Below are 24,645 nucleotides of genomic sequence, written 5' to 3' on the forward strand. Positions count from 1 at the left end.
AAGGTACCGGGAGCATGCCAGGTACCGCGCGTGATCCCTGCACCCAGCAGCACCGAGGGGGTGGGTAGAACACCTAAGCTACGCCTCCTGCCCAACCCACAGGCCCGCCCCTGTTGTTACCCCTTTTAAGGAACCAGCTCGCCACCTTGGGGAGCGAGCAAGGACACCTCTTTCTTGTTCTCCCTCCCTCATGCTGCAGCAGGAACCTCAGTAAAGCCTTGCCTGAATTCTCATCTGGCCTCTTAGCAATTTCTATTGATTAAAGAGTCCAGGGACCCAGGTCTATAGACAGAGGTCGTTTTAGATCTGTAGTACACACCATTGTCTTCATAAGTAACTGCCACCTATGACCACCTTGACATCCCAGTACTGAACGGTATTGGTTTTCCTGCCATTCAAGCCCAAATATAGAACTGCCTGGCGCGCTCGGAGATTTGCCTGAAACATGGGCAGTTACCTCTGTCTCCATTTAAAATACTCTCTGTCCCTGAAAACAATGAGATTTGTAAATTACAAGTCATACTTAACCTTCCCACTCCTTTTGACAAGGTGAGGGTGGAAAAAAAGGCTGAGTCTGAGGTGGAAATGGAAACATGGCATCACCCCACCCACCCAGGTTCTGTCCTCTGGTGTTTCTCCGTGTCCCTTCCTCTCAAGCAGGGATTTCTGCCCCTGCACTGCCAGCGTTGGTGCTGGAAGCACGAAAGGTATCGGTTGGTCCCGCTGACTGACTCTCTGTTTGGAACAGTGAATGGCACGACAGGAGAAGGCCTGTCCCTGAGCATCTCAGAGCGCTGCCGGGTCGCGGAGGAGTGGGTGACAGAAGGGAGGAACAAGTGAGTGGCTCCATCATGATAAACACATGCATCTGCGAGAGCTGCGTAGACACAGCTATACCCCAGGTGACACAGCCTCCCTGCTCTCCGACCACAAATCAGGCCTGAGGTCAGCTTGTGGAAAGAGGAGCTGAGGCAGAGGAGGGCCCTTCCCTTCCGTGTGGAAGGGCAGCCAGACACACCCGGCTCTCAGAGATCCAATCGGGAAACTGGGAACAGCCTCTTGTTTTATCTACCAGGCCAGTCCCTCCGGTTCCCTGTCCTTGGCCTGAGGGGGTGTGGAGCAGGGCCCTGGCGACTGGCTGCTGAGCTCCTAGCCCTTCCACTGAGCAGCTCATACTCCTTCCCATCTCAGGGTGGGTCCTGGTGGTTCTATCAGCCTGTTGCTTCCTTACAGTTCTCTCTGCATGTGACTCAGCATGCTTTTTGTGGTGCTTCCTCTTGTAGTCTTAGGGAGCTTTCTGCATCCTCTAAACTTCAGCGAGTTAATGTATTGGGTTATAACACTCAGTCTGTGCCACGGTGAAACAAATAGGACAGCATCAATTCAGTAAGCACGGCAATTAACCAAGCTTGATTTGTGGTCTGTTCTGCACTGTTATGCATCGTGTGTTATGCACTGTGCTGGCGCTGGAGATATAAAACGGGATCTCTGCCCTCAGGTTGCTTACCATCCAGTGGAGATGTCAGACCATGAAAACTAACACTGATCCTTCCGATAAATAGTGTAAACAGGGATCAGAGAAGGGTGATTGACGGTGTCTTAGGTGGAGGCAAAGATTGGAGGTAAGTCTCAAGTGAGCCTGGAGCAGAGGTGGTCAGTGCAAAGCCCCTGCCCACTTTGGGGACCCTTAAATGGCTTTAGAGCAACTTGGATACTCTGAAATTATACGCCAAATGTGACTGCGTGTCCACATAGGCACCTTCTAGTGATCTTCAGTTTTCAGCTAATTTTCAGTCAGATCCTGGGCCTCAAACATTTAAAGACCACAGGCAGAGTGAGGAAAGAAGAAGGCTAAGGGTAAACATCAAGAAAAGCACCAGAACCGGGAGGGATAGGGAAGTGGGCGCAGACAGAAAACCCTCAGAAGGGTCAGAGGGAGGTGAAGAGCAGATCCTGTCTGCTGGAAGGAAGGAAGTGTGCTTCAGAGAGCGTCGGGGGAGTGTGGAGATTAAGAGCAGGGCCTGCAGAGCCGGACTGCCTGAGTTGGGTCCTGAGTGTGCCTCTAAGTAGCTCTGTGAACTCAGGCAGCTCTTAAATGCCCTGTGCTTTGTCTGTGAAACAGGAATACTAATAGTACCTATCCTATGAGGCGCTGGTGAGGATTCAAGCAGTCTACACATATAGTACTAAGTATTATGTAAGAATTCACTGTAACTATTTGCAGTGGATGCTGTGTTCATTATAACATTTGTTATAATCATTATTAGATGCTGTGAGAGTCAGTAGGATTGAGAAAGTAGGAAATGACCAGCTAACCTCAGAGAGAGCAGAGCCAGTTGGGTCATTGTCACGGAAGCAGCTGCCCTGAGGTTAGAATGCCGCAGACACATGGCAGGGGAACCAGTGAGGGTAGCTTATCCTCACCCCAAAAAATTTGCTGCTGAGGAGAAGGAGAGAAGGAATCATGGATTAGAGTGAAGGAAGCAAGATTAAAAGAAGGGTAGTTTTTTTTCTCTTAAAGCAGGGAAGTAATGAGCACGTTTCCGCGCTGAAAGGACAGTGCCATTGGAGAAGAGGTTAAAGGGAGTGGAGAACTGATGCCTTTGATGGCAGGTCTCCACGGGGGCTTGAAATAAACCCAAATGTAAGCAGAGTAGCTTTAGGAGACAGCTAAGAAGCTGGGAGGAACGCATAGAAGGTAACACAGCTAAGCGCAGAGGTGAGGAGGAGAAGGGAGGGAGTCTGTGTGTGGAAGAATCTTTATCTTTGGTGTCTTGGAAGCGAGGACATCTGCCAAGAACAAGGGTTTGGGTGGAACTTAGAGCTTGAGGAGAAAAGTCAAGATTTGGAGCAGCCGCTGCAGTGACTAGGAAAGGGAAGTAAGTCATGGGGACCAGAGGCTTTCGGGACCCTCGTCCTCCTGAATTGGGAAATCACAAGTTTGTGCTAAAGCCACAGACCCAGCAGCTGGGTGGAGCGGGGGAGGGAATGCATGATTGTTTTAACCTAAGCCAGGAGACAGGGGTAGTGAAAGGTTTAAGGAGGTCATGCAATAAAGCTGCTGGTGAGGGGAAAGCAGACCAGCCAGCCACCTTTTCTCCTCTCAGAGGTCTTCTGTTATCCTTAACAAATGCAGACCTGATCATAGCACTTCCCAGCTAGGTCCCATTTTACCGAAGACAGAAGAAGTCAAGAATCACAGGAGGGCTCAATGCTTGGGCCTTAACGGGGATGTGGTGTCTCCATCCCATGAGGGCAGCATGTGTGTCACTCTGAGTCCCTGGAAGACTCGCCAGCATGACTGCATTCACAGCTGAGTTTTATTGATCCTACCCTCAGAAGACCAGTCTAAGTGTGGCCTCTTCCCACGGGGCCCCGTGGAGCACCTCCAAAGATGAACACTGAGGTCTCAGAGAAAACCTCACTCGTGGCCAAATTCTGAGGACACACAAGATAGGAAAAAACTTTTCACAGTGAATTCCTTTCTCGTATGGCTGGTTCCTGGTTGTACTCTTTGAGGAACCTCTTTATTTTTATCTCCAACCAAAAATATCTCAGCTTTACACCTATTTTCATGCACATTGTCACCGTCAAATGCAGCATCTCTAACAATGCATAGTCAAAATAAGGTACTTGACTATTGATTGATTGATCAGTTATTGCTTTCAAAATCCTGTTGCTTATATACAGCAGAAACTAACACAACACTATAAAGCAATTATACTCCAATAAAGATGTTAAAAAAAAATCTTATTGCTTAGTTGAACCTTAAATTTTATTCCCTGGACATTTTTTTAAAATCCCTGGTTAGATTAATTTTAAGTATACCACTGTAGAATTCAGTAGTCTTGAGATTGAGATTAGTCAGATATTAGCTAATTGCTAAAACCAGCACAAACCAAGGTAGCACAGCTCTTCCGTGTTACTATAAACTTCAAGTGATGCAACAGTGTTTTCTCTTTTGCAGGTTGGATCAGATAGTAATTCACGTGGGAGCACTGAGCTTGAAGGAGTCACAAGAACTGGTATGTATGTGGGTCCATCTGGGAGAGACCACTTGAGGGGCCTCCATCTTTATGCTTGAGTTAAAATCGATATCATTTTTGCTAAATATTGGATGCTGGAGAGTATAAGGTGTAGGACTGCAGGGAAGCCAACACAGAGCCACAAAGAGAGTAGCCCAAGGTGATAACTGCTGTAGCAGAGCGTTTAATAGGAGACAGAGGCACCTCTTCTTTTGGGCAAAGTAAGGATGGCTATGGAGCTACCTAGTTTGCAGGTAAGGAACAGAACTTGAGCCAACCTAAGTTTTCTCTAGGAAGTAAAAGGCAAGGCCATCTGCTGGGCATAAAGGAGATGGAAATGGGGTTCAGAAATGAGAAGTGGTAAAAACTGAGAATTGCTGCCTGGAGAATGGAAGAGAAAACTTAAACAGAAAAAGACTGTCCCCACCCATGTTTATAGCAGCACTGTTAATGAGGTCGAAGCAACCCAAATGCCCATGGACAGATGAATGGATAAAGAAAAGGTGGTATATACATACAATGGAATGTTATTCAGCCTTAAAAAGGAAGCAAATCCGTCTTGTCACATGCTACAATAGGGGTGAACCTCCTTGAGAACATTATGTTAAGTGAAGTAAGCCAGCCACTAAAAGACAAATACTGTATTATTCTTCTTATACTATGAGGTACCTAAAGTAGTCAAATTCATAAAAACAGAATTAGAGTGAGTCCCGCTAGGGACTAGGGGGAGGGGGAAAGAAGAGTTGTTTAAGGGGTATAGAGTTTGTCGTCTGCGAAAAAGAAGCAGGCTGTAAAACAAAGAAATGCATTTATTAGGGGTCCTTTTTTAAAAGTTGACGTATAGTTGATGTACAGTGTTGTGTTAGTTTCTGGTGTACAGCAGTGATTCAGTTTTATATTTTTATATATATAGATACAGATATATAGATATATAGATTAAGCAGTTATTGCCTTCAAAATTCTGTTGCTTGGTTGAACCTTAAATTTTATTCCCTGGACATTTTTTTTTTTTTTTCGCGGTACGCGGGCCTCTCACTGCTGTGGCCTCTCCCGTTGTGCAGCACAGGCTCCGGACGCGCAGGCTCAGCTGCCATGGCTCATGGGCCCAGCCACTCCGCGGCATGTGGGATCCTCCCGGACCGGGACACGAACTTGCATCCCCTGCATTGGCAGGCGGACTCTCAACCACTGCGCCACCAGGGAAGTCCCCTGGACATTTTTTAAAATCCCTGATTAGGTTAATTTTTAGTAGACCACTGTAGAATTTAGTAGTCTTGAGATTGAGATTTTTTTTTTTTTTTTTGGGCTGCGTTGGGACTTCGTTGCTTCGTGGGCTTTTCTCTAGTTGTGGTGAGCGGGGGCTACTCTTCGTTGCGGTGTGCGGGCTTCTTATTGCGGTGGCTTCTCTTGTTGCGGAGCACGGGCTCTAGGCACGCGGGCTTCAGTAGTTGTGCTTGTGGACTCTAGAGCGCAGGCTCAGTTGTGGCACATGGGCTTAGCTGCTCCACGGTGTGTGGGATCTTCCCAGACAACGGATCAAACCCGTGTCCCCTGCATTGGCAGGCGGATTCTTAACCACCGCGCCGCCAGGGAAGTCACCGAGATTGAGATTAGATATTAGCTAACTATTAAAACCAGCATAAACCACAATAGTGCAGCCCTTCGTGTTACTATAAACTTCAAATGATGCAACAGTGTTTTCTCTTTTGCAGGATCAGATAGATATATATACATATATATATATATATATATATTCGTTTTCAGATTCTTTTCCATTATAGGTTATTACAAGATATTGAATATAGTTCTCTGTGCTATATAGTAAATCTTTGTTGTTTATTTTATATAAAGTAGTGTGAATCTGTTAATTCAGCATGGATGGACCTAGAGAATATCATACTAAGTGAAGTAAGTCAGGCAGAGAAAGACAAATACCATATGACATCACTTATATGTGGAATCTAAAAAAATGATACAAATGAACTTATTTACAAAGCAGAAACGGACTCACAGACATAGAAAACACATTTATGGTTATTTGGAGTCTTAGAATTACAATTCAGGGAGCACAGATTCCAGCAACCACAGAACAGTGTCCCCTCTCGGAAACAAAAAGCAGGAGTTTTTAAAGGAAAACAGAGAAGCACATTTAGTTTCCAAAAGTTTTTTGTGAAGAGTTGTGACTGGAAGCTATGTATTCTTTTTTTTTTTCCTGTTACAATTTATTGACTCATCAAGTGTGTTTCACTTGTTATCAGTAAAGGCACACTTCTGCACAGTTCTGCCGGATGCCTTTCTAAACAGAGAGCTTCTTCTTTTTTTTTTTTTTTAAGTCAGCAGGGTCAGCACAGTCACAGTTTAACAGGATGGAGCCCTTAAAGTATAAAATGGAGTTCCTGCTGACAGCTCCTTCCAAAACTTTCAGATCTGCAAGATGAAAAAGTTCTAGAGTTCTGTTTCACAACAATGTGAATATGCTTAACAGCAGTGAACTGTACACTTAAAAATGGCTAAGATGGTGAATTTTTTTTTTTTTTTTCGGCCCCACCACTGCCTCTTTCCAGCCCAGCCGGCCCTTCCCGTCGGGGCCAGTCCCTGATGGTGAATTTTTTTAATTTTTATTTTTTGGCCGCACTGCGTGGCTTGCGGGATCTCAGTTCCCCGACCAGGGACTGAACCCAGGCCACGGCAGTGAAAGCCCGGAATCCTAACCACTAGGCCACCGGGGAACTCCCAGTGTTGTGTTTTTCTTGGTCACAATTTTGAAAAATAAATTTAAAAGTAATTAATTTTTTTAAAAGGATTGCCCCGGTGGTGCTAAAAACCAACCAAAGTTGTAAGTCATAAATTTGTCATACCACCACTCCACACAGGTGTGGAGATTTTCTTCTAGGTACACTTTTCAACCAGAACATAGGAACAAGAACACAAAGACTGGATTGCTCTGGGTTTAGAGATGAGCAGGTTAGGTGGAGTAATATTGTGGCGAGGGAGGAAGGAGTTAAAGTTGCTAGCAGAAAAGTAAACCATGTGGTAGTTTTGAGGTCTTTGTGAATCAAGTAAGAAAAGAAAGCACAAAGATGTTGTAGCTTGGACTGTCGACTGAAAAAAAATGTACAACCTAAAAGTTGAGAATTATGTTTTATTCAGCAGACTTACTGAGGACTTAAGCCTGGGATACAGCCACTCAGCAAGCTCTGAGGGACTGTTCCAAAGAGGTAAGGGAGGAGCCTGGATGTATAGGAGTTTTTGGCTGGAAAAAAAATATATATATATATATAGTTGAACATCAAAAGATTATTGCTAATCATAAAATCACGCATCTCAAGTTAATGATTTTAGTGTTTTCTTGTATGGTAAGGTGCAAGAGATTGGGCTTATTGAAACCATTCCTTTGATATGCATGTTTTTCTCCATCCTGAGTTCCCCTTAGGTCGCACCGACCTGGTGCCTGCAGTGGCTGATGGCTGTTCAGCCGAAGCATCCTCTGTTTACTGAAATGGCAGGGACATTCTTTGTCCACATAACCACGTCCTCAGAATTTAGATATTCTAATTCCAAAGAGCGCAATGACTTGATCTAACCCCAACATCTGCTTGTGGGTTTTGTTTGATTCTGTTTCCTATTAATTGAATTTAGAAATGGAATGTATACTGTATACTTGCAAAACCGCAATTCAACACTCTTAGGCAAGCCACTAGGGAAGACGTTACTAGGTGATTGCTTAGTAAGCCTAGATCAGGACTTGGAAACTTGATTTATCCTTTTTACACTTGATTTGTTCTTCTTAACAGCAGATCTTTCAACTATGGTAGTGTAAAGGAGGAAATTTTTTTTTCCCCTTCTCTTTTCAATTGCTTTCTTCTATGCGTCATGTGAGTTTTAAAATATTGTCATGTATGACATGACAGACAGTGTCAACCATGGGGTTCAACAGTAGAATAGTATAAAGATAATCTTAGTATAGAGATAATCCCCTGCTATAGGGATAATCCCCTGCTGTGGGATAATCTTGCCAAGGAGACAGTAATATTGGCATCTGCTTAGACATAACTCTCCATTGGATGATGCTTGAATGGGCACTGCCATCGACTGTCTCTGACGTGGTTTCTTTTCCTTCCTTTCAGCTAAGGTTACCCTACTGCTCTTGTCCTAAACAAGGTGCTAAATAAATGATTCAAATATATCAGTTCCTATCCTGTGTCAATAAAATCCTATCCAGTGTCTTGATTGTTCTTTGGACTATATCCCAATCTCTTTTTGACTCTCCTACTTTACTTCTGCAGAAAGTTAATCACATCTATTAGATATAGATATCACTAGCTTAAGTCTCAGAGGAAAGCCGTTTTTCCCTTTTAGGTAGTGGGGCATGTTTCAAAGCAATCAACAACATCTACTGAGTCCTGCTATGTGCTCAGCACCATGACTGACCTGAACACACGAGTCAATAAGATCTGACCTCTGCCCTCAGGGAATTCACTCTAGTTGGAGACCAGTAAGATACATAACTACCTCACAATGTGTTAGGTTTAAGTACTCTACTTGAAATAGATAAAAAATATTATGAGGGCCCAGTGGGAGGAAATGTTCATTTTTTTCTGAAGGAATGTGAGTAAATATCAGAAGAGTAGTGCAATGTATCTTCTGTGATATGTATAATCTTTTTCTTCTCAGCCTTTCTCAACTGCATTTCCAATCTGTAATATAAATTTTAAAATATGACTAATATCTTTGGAGAGGAAAGACAGTATCATCCAGTGGGCTGAACACTAGAAGAGAAATGACATCTGCAAGTTTCTCTATAATTAACAGTTATAGTTTATCAAAATGAACTGCTCGGGCTTCCCTGGTGGCGCAGTGGTTGAGAGTCCGCCTGCCGATGCAGGGGACGCAGGTTCATGCCCCGGTCCGGGAAGATCCCACATGCCGCGAAGCGGCTGGGCCCGTGAGCCATGGCCACTGAGCCTGCACGTCCGGAGCCTGTGCTCCGCAATGGGAGAGGCCACAACAGTGAGAGGCCCGCGTACCGCAAAAAAAAAAAAAAAAAAAAAAAAAGAACTGCTCATGTCTCCTTAGCAAGTTTTTTTTGTACTGACAAAGTCTGCAGAAGAATAAGATTAAATACACAGCTCACCTCCACCAGGGGTCTCTACTTTGCAACACCTGGGATTTTCCTGGTAATGACATTTATCATTAAATGTGGTAATTTTCCACTCTCTAGGGGTACATCGGTTGGCAAATTTGAAGAGTTTGTTGTTAACCTCTAGTATCTAAGCTGTAGGTGAATATAACAAATCGTTTACTCCAGGATGGTTGTGAAATTGTGATCTATAACAAGAAATAGGTATTTGGTCTTTGTCCCATTTCCGGCACAGAGCTCCAAAACCCTCGAATTCCTGGAGATAAGAACAATAAAGGTGTCTCTTGTTATGTTAATGCGGTGACTTTTAGAAAGTACCTAAGGATGGGGGCTGGTTGCCAAGAGTACCAGGCATGAAAATTAGGGGTTGGAACTTTCAGTTAGAGTTGATATGATCAACCCTATTTGAACCAATCCCCAATGGCCAATGATATAATCAATCATGCCTACGTAGTAAAGCCTCCATGAAAACGCCAAAGGACAGACTTCAGAGAGCTTCCAGTTTTGTGAACTTGTGGAGATTTGGGGAGGGTGGTGCACTCGCACTGAGAGAAGACATGGAAGTGTTGTGCCCTTTCCCCATGCCTTGCCCTATGCATCTCTTCTATCTGGCTGTTCCTGAGTCATATCCTTTTATAAAAAGCCAGTGATCTCGTAAGTAAAATGTTTCCCTGAGTTCTGTGAGCCTCCCCAACAAATTAATTGACCGAAGGAGGGGGTTGTTGGAACCTCTAATTTATATAGCCCATAGGTCAGGAGCACAGGTGATAACCTGGCATTTGAAATGGGGGTAGGGAGCTAGTCTTGTAGGACTGAGCCCTTGACCTGTATCTCCAGATAGATAGTGTCAGAGTTGAGTTGAATTGTAGGAAACCCAGCTGGTGTTTGAGAATTGCCTTTTGAGGTGGAGAAGACCCCACATTCACACACATCAGAATTGTGACCAATGGTTTTCTTTCTTCTTTTAAAGGCCCAACATGCAGCAAAAATAGGAGCCGATGGCATCGCTGTCATTGCACCTTTCTTTCTCAAGCCATGGAACAAAGGTAGGTAGATAGGTCAAAACGCACAGTGCTGTACATGGTCCGCTTCTTTACGCCTTCATTCCAAATGGTTGTATTTAACTCATGAAAGTAAAGTATTATGGACTGGAGGCATGAAGTTGCAATGGTACAGTAGTTCTCCGGAATATTCAGCCTCCCTGGACCCATAAAAGAGAAGAAAAGACTCCATTAAAGGACTTCAGCTCTTTTGTCAAGTAATCTGAGTAGGTCATCCACCAAGCCCTGGGTCAACCTACAGGTGCCTGTGTTTGGGTCAGGTGTCCACTTTTGGCCAATCAGTTGCATAGAGTGTCAGAGTCACATAGCAAAGCATGAGACCATTGTTCTCAACAAAAGAGGAATATAAGTAATGGGCATTTTGAGACTACATGTACTATTCAAATTTGAGTAAGTGATGAATTTCAAAAGAGGTTTCACAGAAATATCCATTGTCTTCCAAAATATCTAATTATTGTTTTCTCTATGGAAACTATTTGTGGTTTCCAGGTATACTGAGTCTTTTTAATCCTTTTGATTAGCAAAAATGCAGGACAAATTTTAAAAGGATTAAAAACAGACAAAATGTTATTCGCATGCACGATTAAACAAATCCATAGCTAAATGTATAACAGGTCAAAATTGTCATGAAATATTACCTGTTATCAGTAAAATAGTCGTTAATATTGGTAAGTAATTTAAATACTGCTATTTGGGAAATTTAGAATGAACATTTTTAAAGTTTTTTTCAGATGGTTTTAAAACATTTTGCATAAGACAAATGAAAAATAACAATACACAATCATTTTGTCAAAATATTTATTATCACAGTATTCAAATGTGTTCATAAGCTTCTCTCCCACTATTCAGTGGCATCCAGATGTAAGCAATTCTGCTGGATTTATTTATCATCTGTAGTAATGTTGCTGCTGAAGCTCAAATTGGATGATGTAGAAAATCCCAATTCCTCAGTAAACCAGAGTGAACTGTCTTCCGATATATCTGAATTTCTCTCCAAAAGGGAAAGGTACCAAACTCTGGTTGAGATGTGCCACTACTTTTATGACTTCCCATTTTGAGCAGATGTTGTTTATCTTTTTGTTGTAGAATTTACTGTTACAACTTTATTCTGATCTTAATGCAAAGTCTTTGCTGTTCACTGACCACACTTACCCTTTTGGGTAAGAGGAAAAGGATCCTGCCTGATGGGCTTCTGATTTTTGTAAGAGTATTTCATGAGCTTCTCTTAATATGTGGGAAGATTTGCACCAGTTTTTTAATAGCTCTTTAGTATGGTAGGAAACTGATCCTCTTATTTTGGCCTTTCTACAGAGAGGAAAATAAAACTTTGAATAAAGTGAATTGCAAAGACATTGCAGTAGCAGTCTCAGAGATGGTAAGAGTGTCAAGAATTTTTGGCTTCCAAAAAGGATGGTTGCATTTCATTAGACGGTTCTTTGTTTTGTTTTTTTTTGGCTGCGCGGCCTGTGGGATCTTAGTTCCCCGACCAGGGATCAAATCCATGCCCCCTACGTTGGAAGCGTGGAGTCTTAACCACTGGACTGACAGGGAAGTCCCAAGGTTCAGTTTTTACTGGCGAAAGCCAGTGTTTTACACTTGTTCACACCATGACTTTTCCTGCTGTTCTTTCAGATGTCCTGATTAATTTCCTAAAGGAGGTGGCCGCTGCTGCCCCTGCACTGCCGTTTTACTACTATCACATTCCTGCTTTGACAGGGGTAAAGAGTAAGTACTGCTTCTTTTCATGTTTCTTCACCTTCACCTCTCACATCGTACCCTATTTCACTAAGAAACCCCGGCTCCACCCCACCTCACCCTGTGTCACGAAAGCATAAGACTGTTGACTAGATGGTTCCAACAGCTCCAAAATAAGTCACTCTTATCAAAAATAAGTCAGCCCTTATCAATCATTGACACCACCTTATAATGGAAGATTTTTAAGTATGAAAGACGAGTTGACCCCTACGTACTTGTAGCAGACAACTTGTGTCTGTCACACACACCTCTCCGTCTTATGTGGGAAGACATAGCCTGTAAGCCCCACTAAGACAGGGATTGGGTCTACTTTGTACCCTACTGTGTTCTCAGCACCTGGCACACAGGAAGGTACTGCGATCTCTTCTCACTTTTCTTTTAGGTTTTCTTTTATCATTATCATACTTCTCCAGCAAGAAGATTGTTACAGTTAGATGAAATTTATTAGGTTGTTTTTAAAATGCCATTCCTTTCTAACTTCCTTAGAAGAAAAAATAGAAGTTGTGCTTTATAAATATCCATCTATTGTCTTCAAGGAACAGAAGATTTAGGGTTACAATTTGATAAGTACAGAGGAACTAGGAGGCAAGGGCAAGTGATTATGTTCAATATGTTCAATCTGCAGCCAGTTGCAGCTGAGAGCAGCCCCTGGCAGCTCAGTGCAGATGTGTGGCACTAGATGAGATGTCCTCTGTTATTTTCTGGGGGTGTACTGGTGAATGAGACATTTATTGTTTTGAACAGTTCGTGCTGAGGAGTTGTTGGATGGAATTCAGGATAAGATCCCCACCTTCCAAGGGCTGAAATTCAGTGACACAGATCTCTTAGACTTCGGGCAATGTGTTGATCAGAATCGCCAGCAACAGTTTGCTTTCCTTTTTGGGGTGGATGAGGTAAGTTTCCCCCTGGCATATCCCAGCGGGTTAGTTTCCCTCTGCAACAATTGATGTAGCCACTTATATAGTAGCATCTTTTTCTCTTCTCTTTTTCATCAAAGTTAACACTCTCTGTCTGTTTCTGATCAGCAACTGTTGAGTGCTCTGGTGATGGGAGCAACTGGAGCAGTGGGCAGGTAAGCAGGACTCATTTTTCCCAATGCTTATTAGTGTAAAATCCCCCACAGAGGCAGTCATCACCTGCGCAGTTGTATTTCTTGCAAGTACACCTTTTCTGATAGAAATTGCCTTTCTTTGCCACATTCTCTTAGTGAAAAGGAATGAACTAGGGCTTAGCACTTTGTTAGCGACTCAGTCACTCTTATAAGAAGCATCTGTTGCAGTTAGGGGTGAGGCACAGAAGCTGAGAGCATGCACAGAACTTCTTTATCAGAAATTATTTGGTTACAAATAACAGAAAGCCATTCAAACTAGCTTATGTGAAAGAAGGTAAGTTATTATAAAATACTGGGAAATTTCATAAAACCCAAGGGGAGGAAGTGCAGTGAGGTCTCAGAGAAGATGAGAACCTAAAACTGCAAAGCTCTCAACAGCCAAGGCAGACCGTTCTCCACCTGTGGTCCTTTGGACATCCCTTTATTTGCCTTTCTCTCCAGATGGGCTTTCTCTGCTTCAGCATGCATATGGCCAGTCATGGGGCCCAAAGGGGCATCTCAGGATATCACTGGATAGCACTGCCAAGTCAGGTGTCCATGTAAGGTCCAGTCAGCTGCAGCTAGGAAGGTAGAATCAGTGGCCTGATGTCTACTCAGCAGAAGGCCTAGGGACGTTCAATTTGGCATGTCCACTGCACATGTTAACCTAGTTCAGTAGCAGTGTGCCTGCAAGCAGATTGACTGAACTATTTACATTAACTGAAAGTGTATTTCCTCCCTGTGGGAAAAGTACAGGGGAAGCAAAGTAATGCTCATAGCATATCTCGGTGAGCATGGCTTTGACGAAGAGTAGTTGGGTTGGATGTAATGGTAAGTAATGGTTTGTTCACTGAGCCAGGATGCCTGCAACATCCATCATCACTACAGGCCATTTCCTCCAAGGAACCCTGAATGCCTGGATCTGCTGACCTTGGAAATTCTTTTTTTTTTTTTTTTTTTCTGGCCCCCATACTAGGCATTTTTATTCTGTCAACAGAATCTGAAAGCAAAGTACATTTGATTACACTTCACTTCTCCTTAATTATGATCACATTCCTCTCTAAATGAGGATACATCTGAGACCCCTGGGATTCAAATTAGAGTATTCTGAAACCCCTTAGACATTCATGCATATATCGCGACTTTGGGTGTTTCACATCTGCAGGTAACTTATCTCAATGATTATATTTTATTCTTCCCTACTTTTTTACGAGAAGATAATGTGAACTTCACGTTCTCAGAATGCCTTGTATTGACTCCAGGGACTACACTTATGAAGTACCAACAATATTCTGTTCCTGGTACACCAAGATGAAACTCTTTTCTGATCCTGAGTTACTGTAGGAGAAGTCATTAGAAACTGGGGAAACATCTTTGTTCTGAATTTCTAGAACCTTCTGCCTTGCTGGTTTCTCTAAGAACAGTGATTAGTCTAAGATATTTGTCTTTATTGGTAGAGTTAGAGATTCTTTTTTAAGTCAGCAAGAACATTTTATGATATCAAATAACATTCTCATCTCCATTTTTTCTGAAATGTAATAGAATAAGCAGTATGAAGGGATGGTAAGCTTCTCGACAACTCCGTTGCCCTTCTTTGCGACATAGTTTCTTCACAGCAAAATGGAAACCACACCTACCTCACAGGGCTCTGAGAGGATTAGACATGGTTTATGTCAGGCACCTGGAATACAACAGTCAATAAATGGTCCTTGTATTATTATTATCCGTATTAATATTATTACTAGAAACTAGTCTCTGGGTAACATATAACTTGGCAAAGAATTTAGGTAATCTGCCAGTATTTGCCCCTTTTACTGTGGTGCTACATTCACCCAGTTCCTCAGCATAGGGTTTTTGGGACCCACCTCAGATACTACATTTTTTTATTTTTATCTTTATTTATTTATTTATTTATTTTTGGCTGTGTTGGGTCCTCGTTCCTGTGCGAGGGCTTTCTCTAGTTGCGGCGAGCGGGAGCCACTCTTCATCGCGGTGCGCGGGCCTCTCACCATCGCGGCCTCTCTTGTCGCAGAGCACACGCTCCAGACGCGCATGCTCCGCAGTTGTGGCTCACGGGTCTAGCTGCTCCGCGGCATGTGGGATCTTCCCAGACCAGGGCTCAAACCCGTGTCCCCTGCATTGGCAGGCAGACTCTCAACCACTGCGCCACCAGGGAAGCCCTCAGATACTACATTTTATCCACAGTTCTTACCTAGCATTGCACCTCTGTGTGCGCCCTGGGCCAGGTGTTGCCCTCAATCACTCCTTGCCAAATACACCTCTGTCTTTCACTTTTTTTCTAACTTTACCCTTTTCCTATTTTTCTCCCTTTTCTTTATTCCTTTTGGTGTTCTCTGCGTCCTCTGCACTGCCTAGTGTTGCTGGAAAACTCAGAACTGAAGATACCTGATCCTTTAATAGATTAGGGCCTAAAAATAGACTTCTGGAAGGCTTGGTAGATTTTTCCCTTTTGAGCATTAGAGGGGTTTGAGGAGCTGGACCTTCTCGCTAAGTTATTGATCCTGAAGATGTGCTGTTTTCTTTCCAGCACCTATAACTACCTGGGAAAAAAGACAAACCAGATGTTGGAGGCTTTTGAACGGAAGGACTTCTCCTCGGCCCTGAACCATCAGGTAAGCTTTCTTTTCCCTTCGTATAAATCATAGCCTTTTTTCTTTCCCACTTGAGAATTCTTATTTTCTCTCATCAGCATTCCTACCACACCTGCCCTCCTTAAGATTGCCTAGCTGCTTCTTTCTGTATTTTCCTTCTTTTTCTTACTTTTTCTTGTTTAAAACCAAACCTGTGCCCATTATCCATGTTTCCTGCATGTCTCATCAGGACAGGCCCCACACAAGAATGACTCCTTTCTGTTCCTCCTAGAAATGATCTTATTTTTAGTCTACATTCAAAGTATTTTTATGACTGTGAAATAATGGTGATAGATTTTTGGGGAAATGACCACATGCCATCCCCTTGAGAACTTCACACCTGAGTCACCAGAGTATATAAGGAAGCTATGAGGCTGGTGATCTACAAAGGGGAGACTTAATCCAAAGTCAGAGCAGGTCAGTCCTCTTTGCCCTGGAAATGTGCTGAGAACTGAAAACATTCACCAGACAGGAAACAAGAGCTGAATAGGTGATCCAAAAGGAGACACTGGCTTTGAAACAGGAAGAGAAAAGCAGCAGGATCTGAAGTGTTCCAGGGAAGACCCCTGGGGGAAATGGTGGCTGCTGTTAATGTTACAGGGAGGACAGCCTAGCTGTCCAGAGAAGGAAGAGCCTCACCGAAGGGTAGAACCAGCCCCACAGCTGGTAGTGTGTATACGTTAGGTAAACAGAATAAGGTGGAAAGAAATAAGGGTAGGCACTACAGAGAAACTTCTGGAGGCCGAGAGGCCCAGGAACTTTCAGGATCATAAAAGTGACTGAGAGGAGTGTCCCAAGAAAATGACTGAGAATGAAAGGCATAAGCAAGATCAGAGCAGGTGGTCAGTCCCAGTAAGTTTAGATAAGGGATCTTTTGAACAGGACAGGCCACCATCAGGGCAATCAGAAATTACAGAGCAGAAGTCGCAAAGCATCCTGGAGGTTTGAGGGAGTGACCTGAGCTCCAACCAAGAAGAGAACAGGAGGAAGCAGTTGCCAGCAGTGATTAAATACATCCCTACCCTTTAACCCTGAACACTGAGCAAGCCTAAATCTACTTCCTACTTAACTTAAAGTTTAAATAGCTTATTTAATATTCACCTTTATTCAGCCCCAGACCAGGTGAAGCTGAAAGCAGGAACAGCGTAAGGACTTAGGAAGCTATGTCAACTAGATTAAACATTGGCAAGACTTTGGTTTAAATTAAGATATGAAGTCTGAATTGGGCGGACTCTGCCATCTCTTTTCTTTTTTCTCAATTAGTTTTATTTATTTATTTATTTATCTTTGGCTGCCTTGGGTTTTCGTTGCTGTGCGCGGGCTTTCTCTAGTTGTGACAAGTGGGGGCTACTCTTTATTGCGGTGCGCGGGCTTCTCATCGCGGGGGCTTCTCTTGTTGCGGAGCACGGGCTCTAGGCACGCGGGCTTCAGTAGCTGTGCCATACGGGTTCAGTAGTTGTGGCTCGCGGGCTCTAGAGCACAGGCTCGGTAGTTGTGGTGCACGGACTTCGTTGCTCTGCGGCACGTGGGATCTTCCCGGACCAGGGCTTGAGTCCGTGTCCCCTGCATTGGCAGGTGGATTATTAACCACTGCGCCACCAGGGAAGTCCCTGCCATCTCTTTTCATATATGATTTTCTTTCTCCTAAATTTCCCAGAAAAAATTATTTCTGAAAATTTCAACCTGTTCTGAGCTGAATGATGTGAAAATCGTAGGATGGAGTAAACTGTGAAACAGCTCTGATACAGAACCTTTCCACTTAGTGGTTTCTTTTATTGGCTGATTCAATTTCCATCTCTTTTTCTTTTTTTTCTTTTAGTCCTACTCAAATAAATCATCTCACCCAAAACAGTATTGGTAAGCAGTTTAGTTTACCACATTCTGTTTTTTCTTACAGAAAGCAAGTGTGAGCAGGTCTCATTTACTCACTTATTAATATACCATGGGCTGAACTGAATATATAATTTCAATAAAACTGGTCTCTGCCCTAAAGGAGTTTGCAGTCAAGTGAAGAAAAAGATAAATAAAAAGTTAGGGCTAAACTTACTCATTCTCATGGACTTTATTTTTGGCTGTGTTGGTCTTCGTTGTGGGGGCGAGCGGGAGCTACTCTTCATTGTAGTGCGCGGGCTTCTCACTGCAGCGGCTTCTCTTGTTGCAGAGCACGGGCTCTAGGCGTGTGGGCTTCAGTAGTTGTGGCGCATGGGCTCAGTAGTTGTGGTGCACGGGCTTAGTTGCTCCGCGGCATGTGGGATCTTCCCGGACCAGGGCTCGAACCCGTGTCCCCTTCAGTGACAGGCAGATTCTTAACCACTGTGCCACCAGGGAAGTCCATCATTCTCATGGCCTTAAATGCCATGTTATATTTACAAAGTGAGATGACACATGTACAGAGATATTCCTTATAGCATTGTTTATACTAGCAAAAGATAGAAACAGCCCAAATATCCACCCATAAGGAAATGGTTAAATACATTATGTTTGAGTTATTTAATGGAATTATATACAGCCCTTTAGAAGGATGAGATACTTTTATATGCACACATCTGGAGAGATCTCCATGATACATTAAGTGTAAAAAAAGCAACAAAGTAGAGACTTCTGAATGTAATGTGCCATACTTTGTGTGTTAGGGAAGAAAAGAACATGTGCATTTCTGTTTGTAAGGCTTGATACCAAAATTTTATTCTGCATTGACTTTTTTATTACCAGTATACAATTGATTAAAACAGCATAAAAGTAAAATGTTATTGAAAATGCATCTCTTGATGAGATGAATGAGAATCTTTTTTTTTAAGAATTGCTTCATGAATTTGTGGATGAATATTCTTTAATGCTAGGATGAGTTAAAGTTCAGCATCAATACTATTTCTGTTTTTTGCTTTTATACAAATAAGTGCTGTGATACCCTGTTTATATATATTAGTAGATAAGAATGGAAGAAACTTTGGTATAGCAATGTCACTCAGTTCTTCGAGCAGTTTTTGAGTCACATGCTTGATCATTTAATGATTTTCAACTGACAACCTGAATCACAACATTAAAAGCAAAGTTGAAAGGAAAAAATTGAAAACCCTATGATTCTTTAGAGGACTTGTTATCCATTAATTAAAGGACTCACTCTGTCAGCTCTCTTTGTGGATGCCAATGCCAACATTTTGATTTGCTCCTTTATTTGGTTCCCAGAGGTGTCCCAAGGCAGTGATATAAGAGGTATGTCTTTATTTTTTCAAATGTAGGAGAAGGACTGTGAGCAGGGAAATATAAAAGGACAAGCTACACCTCCATTATGTGCAACTTCTTATTCTGATCAATTTTAGAAATAGCACTTACGGAAGTTGAGGGTCTAGAAATGGCCATAAATCTTAGCCTTGACCAAGTGCCCCTGAGGTATCTTGGAAAGTACCCTAGAGGTTAGAGTACCCCAGTTTGGAAACTGCACCAGCTGATAAGTTTACCTCTGTAACCTAGGTGGGTAAAGGTTGCCTTCCCCATCCTAACTCTCTATTGTACAATTCCTTCATTGGAGCTTCTTTTCTTCATGGGCTCATTTCATAAAAGCTTATATATATGAAAAGATCCTACCTTATCCTGGGTAGATCTCAGTCATCCTCACGTGTCTGTTCTCCACTCCAACAGACCCTCAGAAAACTAAGGTGTGTGGACTTTTTAGTTTGGGGTTTCTGCAATTTGACCTCTAAATTCTTTAAATTATCACAGTTTAGTAATTACTGACTATAGATTTGTTTGTTCCTTTCCAGTTTTGTATTCAGAGATTTATCAACTTTGTGGTCAAACTAGGTAAGTTTCCCGCTTTGTCTCCTACTGGAGAGTGTAAAGGAAATAGACTTTCTCTGAGCGTTTCAGAGAAGGTGATGAGGGACTTTCATCACTTTCTCTGAGGGTTCAACAAGAACACCTTTTAATCAGCTACAAGCAAAGTTTTATTCCTAATACTAACTTTCTGGGCCAATCCTATAAAATGGTGAAGTAAACCTAGTTGGAAGGTCTTGGCAACCTTCTACAAATCTCTCTCCTCCATCTTAGCACTTTGTTCACCTCCCCACTCTGCTCACACACCATTTTTTTAACCCCTTCTCTCCTACACCATCAACACTCCCTCCCTTTACTTGCCTCTGCTCATTAAAATTCTACTACCACACTATAGCTGATGTAAGCCTAAGTGTTTAGAGGAAGGCAGTTTGAATACAGATCTTACTAAACTGTGAATGACTGACAGCTCTCCCAAGAGTATCTGCAATTTTAAAAGAGTTTATTAACACAAGTAAGCTTAAATGGATGGAGGTTTGAATAATATGACAATGTAAAGTTTGAGGGAAATACAGTGAATTTGAGTAGAGAAACCTCTCCACAGTCTCCTAAGTCTTATCCCATAACAAATGATAAATGCCACTATTCACTCCACTTCCGCAAGAGACTGGCCCTTCCTGAGGACCTGGGTCAAGTCCAGGAAAAGTTTTAGGTTTATTCTTGGCAGACCTCCTACCTTCCTTTCAGAGCCTTTCTGCCTCTTCCTGGCAACCCCTCCCAAGCCCTAAGCACCTATTATGTACTGTGCCCCTCATTCTCACAGGGTTTTCAGCCAACTCTTTATCCTTCAAAGACAATGCTTCCCATTTGCTTTTCCACTTTGATGATTTTTGTCCTATTTGTGTACCACCAGTACTATTATTACCTAATATCATTCCCTTGTCCCAAGCAATACTTCTCACAAAATCGTGGGTTTAGCATATGTTCCTAAAATGCATTAAAGTAGATTTTGAACTACTACTAGTTCTATAGTTTTTTAAAGAACTAAAAGTTTACCTGTACGTGTAAGATCACTTTGCATACCAGCAGTGATTCTGCAGTAGTTTTGTGAAGTATAGCTGTAAGGTATTAGCTGAAAGGATTTACTCTTTTGCCAGATTTTTGGCATTTTAAAAGAGGCCTCTTGAAGACAGTTTTTATGATCTAAAAGAACATATCTTTAAAGAGCTCGTTTCAGACTTCCTTGGGGGTTGGAGTTTTCATGGTTTAGTCAAAGAAAGACTTTTTTTTTTCTTTCAGTTTTTTTGAGATAAAACTGACATGCGGCACTGTATAACCCTGTTTCTGTTTTATTATGTTTGTTCATTTTCTGTTTTTTAGATTCCACATATAAGTGAAATCATACAGTATTTGTCTTTTTCTGTCTGACTTATTTCACTTAGCATAATACCCTCTAGGTCCATCTGTGTTGTCACAAACAGCAAGATTTCATTTTTTTATGGCTGAGTAATATTCCATTGTATATAAGAGAGACTTAATCTTAGTAAACATGATAAAGCCTTATCATGAAGGTAGCTCTCAGTCTTCCACCATTCATAATAAGCCTAGGAGGGCCATTTTGCATTTAGCAAAATATATTCTATATATTTAGGCAAGCTAGTATTTTTCTTCCCAATGCTCAATTGTTACTGTAACCAAATTACCTTAGTAAAAGAAAGTTACTTCTCATACCTTTGATCCAAGAGCAATAGCCAGTTAAGAAAACAAATATCTTCCTGTGCTATATTCTGGATTACTTCCTTAGATCTACCTTCAAAATCACTAATTCTATCTTTAGCTATGTTTTCGACTGGTTAGTTTTACTGATTATATATTTTTAATTTCCAGCATTTCTTTTTGGCTTTTTCTTCCAGATCTTCCTGTTCTTTATTTATATGCCCTTCTCTTAGCCTATGGCTTCTATTCTTACGTTTATCTCTGTGAAGCCTCTTTCAGAATTTTGTATCATCTTTTCTCAGGATGTAAAATTTGTCAGTTGTGCATTTGCTGTCTCTCATGCAGCTTCTTTTTCCTTGTGTGCTTTGTAATTTTTAACTCTGATTTCATCTTCAGAGACAGCTGTTTTCTGGAGAATCCATCGTACTCTAGGTTGTGAGTTGTCCCATCAAATGATTTTACATTTGCCTCTGCTAGGACACTATAGTTTCATCAGTTCTAACCAGTCTTCAGGTATATTTCTTAGTATGGTTCCTGTACCAAGCACAGAATGCAAATACGGATCCAGCATTCATCTATGGCACAGGCTTGGGATTTCATTTATATGATTTTTTTCCTTCCACACCCTGGCAGAAGTCATGCTTCCTTGCCTCTCAGACCAGTGGGCCAGTTTTTTTTTCTATTTCTTTTCATAGAAGGTTGGCTACCAGTTTTATATGGGGAGTTTAATTCCAGCTCTTTGCTGTGTACAGACTCAAGGCTTCATCTTGCATTCCTGCCCTAGTCTAAAACAGCAGCATTGAGTCATAAACTACCTTAAATATTGCATTTCTCAGGTACTTCTTAGATTTGTTTGAACTAAATTGTGACCTAGTGACCAAGTCCTACATCATTCAATCCACAACAGTGTATCCCTGAATCAGATTATCCTCATGGACCACTGGCTTCAGCAACTCCTTACTACTCTGACCTCTTTATTCCTGATACTTCTCGTTCCTCCTTCTTGCTTCTGAGGTTGACTTTGAGTCTCAGTTTGTTTTGTTTTACAGTTTGTCAATTTGTTCAAAAGTTTCCAGCATTTCTATATGTTTAAAGCAGGAATAGGGATTTCCTACATCTGCTCAGTCTGCCATATTGACAAGAAATGTTCCCATCTTTTAGTTCCACTTTATCCTGTTATAGTAATCACTGTAAGAATATGATCTCTTCTTTCGAGTGTTTGTGGCAAAGTGGACAGTGCCAGCCATGTTTCCTCATTTATATTTTCCTGTCTAGGTTTTGGAGTGTCGCAGACCAAAGCCATCATGACACTTGTCTCTGGGATTCCAATGGGCCCACCCCGGCTTCCACTACAGAAAGCCTCTAGGGAATTTACTGATAATGCAGAAGCTAAACTGAAAAGCCTAGATTTCCTTTCTTTCACTGATTTAAAGGATGGAAACTTGGAAGCTTGTAGCTAGTGCCTCTCTATCATAGCAGGGTGTGTACGTTGAGATATAATCCACTTTGAGTACTGCATTCATTTCTCAAAAACTTTTTAGATGAGTTTGAACTAAACTTTCCTAGCAAATGAAATCTTGCATCAATCAACAAGTATTTAAATACCTACTATGATCTTTTAAAAGTTTTAATTTATGATGGGGCAAAAACTCTAAAAGGAGTTATGAGCCCTAAGTCATTCAAAATATGTCACAGAATTTTGGTGGAGAAGTTTTTGCATAAATGGATAATATGGAATCAAGAGGAAAATTGTAATTGATTAATTCCATCTGCCTTTGGGAGCTCCCATTATCTTGATTTCTGGTTGTTAATCCTATTTTAAAGTTTTCTAATTTTAAACCACCATAATGTACTTTCATTTTAATAAATATTCATTTGGAATCTAGGACAACTCTGAGCTATTGCATTTAGGCAGACATGCTAACTTTAATGCCAAATTACAGTGAGACTCAACTATGCACAACTGTTAACAAACCAGTTCACTTGGCTGCTCAGTCTAACTCTAGAATATCTGCTTTCAGATTAATTGCGATGTCGCAGTTTTCCCCAAAAACATTGGGTTAGGTGAAGACTTGCTTCAGTTACTATAACTAAAGGGCCATTAGGGTGGTTTTCACATAACAAAGAAAAGGCCTTCCCCAAAGATGAATTCAAGTCTCTAATTGTTGCTATAGAGAACTTCTCAAAGTTTCAAAGAGCTCTCTGCTCTGGGCACCACAAACTTCCCCTTTCCTCACTGAGAAGAAAGTGTCCCTCAGCAGTGCCCTGAATTATTGGAAATGAAAGCCAGCATCCCTTCTGCCGTGAGCCCAGGGGCTACTTACTGTTATTTCCCAGTCACATTTTCACACAGTCACTTTTCAGTGATAAGAGATTTAGGGAGGACCTAAAGATTTAACTTTAACTTTCTCTACACACCTTCTTTACTTTTTTCTTTTTCTGGACTATATAACTGGCTGCTCAGTCTCCTCTCTAACAAACCCTGGTACATGCCTTCCAGTGACAAAGTGTACTGATGGTCAATTCTTAGTGATTTTAAACTGGACTATCCAGTCTAATAACTACCTAAGATTTTATTTTGTTTCTTATCTAATTAGTCTGCTCATTGGCAGAGGAAAAGTATTTGAAATTCATATCAGTTTACTCTATTTTTTAATTTTTAAAAATTAAAAAGAAAATGTTTGCAAAATGAGAATTTGAAATGATCAGTGGATTTAATTATCTTTGCTACCCTTCTCTTTATATCTCCTCACTCCTTTTTTGCCCAGGAATAAAACACACTGTTTTCTCCTATTTCTCTCACCTTTAGGAGTAAGGTGTCTGAATTAGAAATTGAACCACGGTGGCTTATGTGAGCTTATATTCTACCTCACTGAAACTTTTCTCTATAGCCGTTAATTTCCTGAAAGAAGAACAGTGAGGTTTTTGTTAGTCTTTGGTTCTGAGGATGTCATATCCCTACTTAATGATACTAAAGCCAAATTAATTTTTCAGTGAAGATAAATATTGGATATCCACTAAGCAATGAACTCCGCTTTTCTTTTTTTGCTCTTCTGAAATTAGTGCTTGGAGGGCTTTTAACATGATTAATGAGATCTTGTGAACACAAAGTTAGTTAAACAAAATGACCAAGGGCTGAGTTTAGCTCTATGTATTTTAACATCCAACTCCGTAGAAACAAGGGACTTCTCTGGTGGCGCAGCGTTTGGGACTCCATGCTCCCAGTGCGGGGGGCCTGGGTTCAATCCCTGGTCTGGGAACTGGATCCCACATGCATGCCGCAACTAAGGAGCCTGTGAGCCACAAATAAGGAGCTGGCCTGCTGCAACTAAGACCCAGTGCAACCAATCAGGGAAGCACAAAAGAGAAAACCATTCTACAATTTAATACGTACAGTGTCATTAGTGGTTTTTTACAGTTTGCTTTTGAGGATAAT

General features: G+C 41.7%; 2 protein-coding genes across 2 annotated transcripts in view; both read left to right on the plus strand.

Annotated features, from left to right (window-relative positions):
- The window catches only part of NPL (N-acetylneuraminate pyruvate lyase), a gene marked incomplete at its 5' end in the record, with an annotated part of 38,098 nt that extends 14,162 nt beyond the window's left edge, over positions 1-23,936 (plus strand). The window contains 9 exons of the mRNA XM_082652240.1: positions 661-836; positions 3,968-4,025; positions 10,136-10,211; positions 11,859-11,951; positions 12,726-12,874; positions 13,007-13,053; positions 15,620-15,704; positions 19,484-19,523; positions 22,485-23,936. Coding sequence (XP_082508366.1) covers positions 661-836; positions 3,968-4,025; positions 10,136-10,211; positions 11,859-11,951; positions 12,726-12,874; positions 13,007-13,053; positions 15,620-15,704; positions 19,484-19,523; positions 22,485-22,669 — 909 coding nt within the window. The 3' untranslated portion in view covers positions 22,670-23,936. The remainder of the gene's footprint in view (positions 1-660; positions 837-3,967; positions 4,026-10,135; positions 10,212-11,858; positions 11,952-12,725; positions 12,875-13,006; positions 13,054-15,619; positions 15,705-19,483; positions 19,524-22,484) is intronic.
- The window catches only part of DHX9 (DExH-box helicase 9), a 70,566-nt gene continuing 61,576 nt past the window's right edge, over positions 15,656-24,645 (plus strand). Inside the window, exon 1 of the mRNA XM_082663401.1 lies at positions 15,656-15,704. The gene's annotated coding sequence lies outside the window, so the exon portion shown is untranslated. The remainder of the gene's footprint in view (positions 15,705-24,645) is intronic.

The sequence above is a fragment of the Grampus griseus genome (genome assembly GCF_964374135.1).
Source record: "Grampus griseus genome assembly, chromosome: 1".
NCBI lineage: Eukaryota > Metazoa > Chordata > Mammalia > Artiodactyla > Delphinidae > Grampus > Grampus griseus.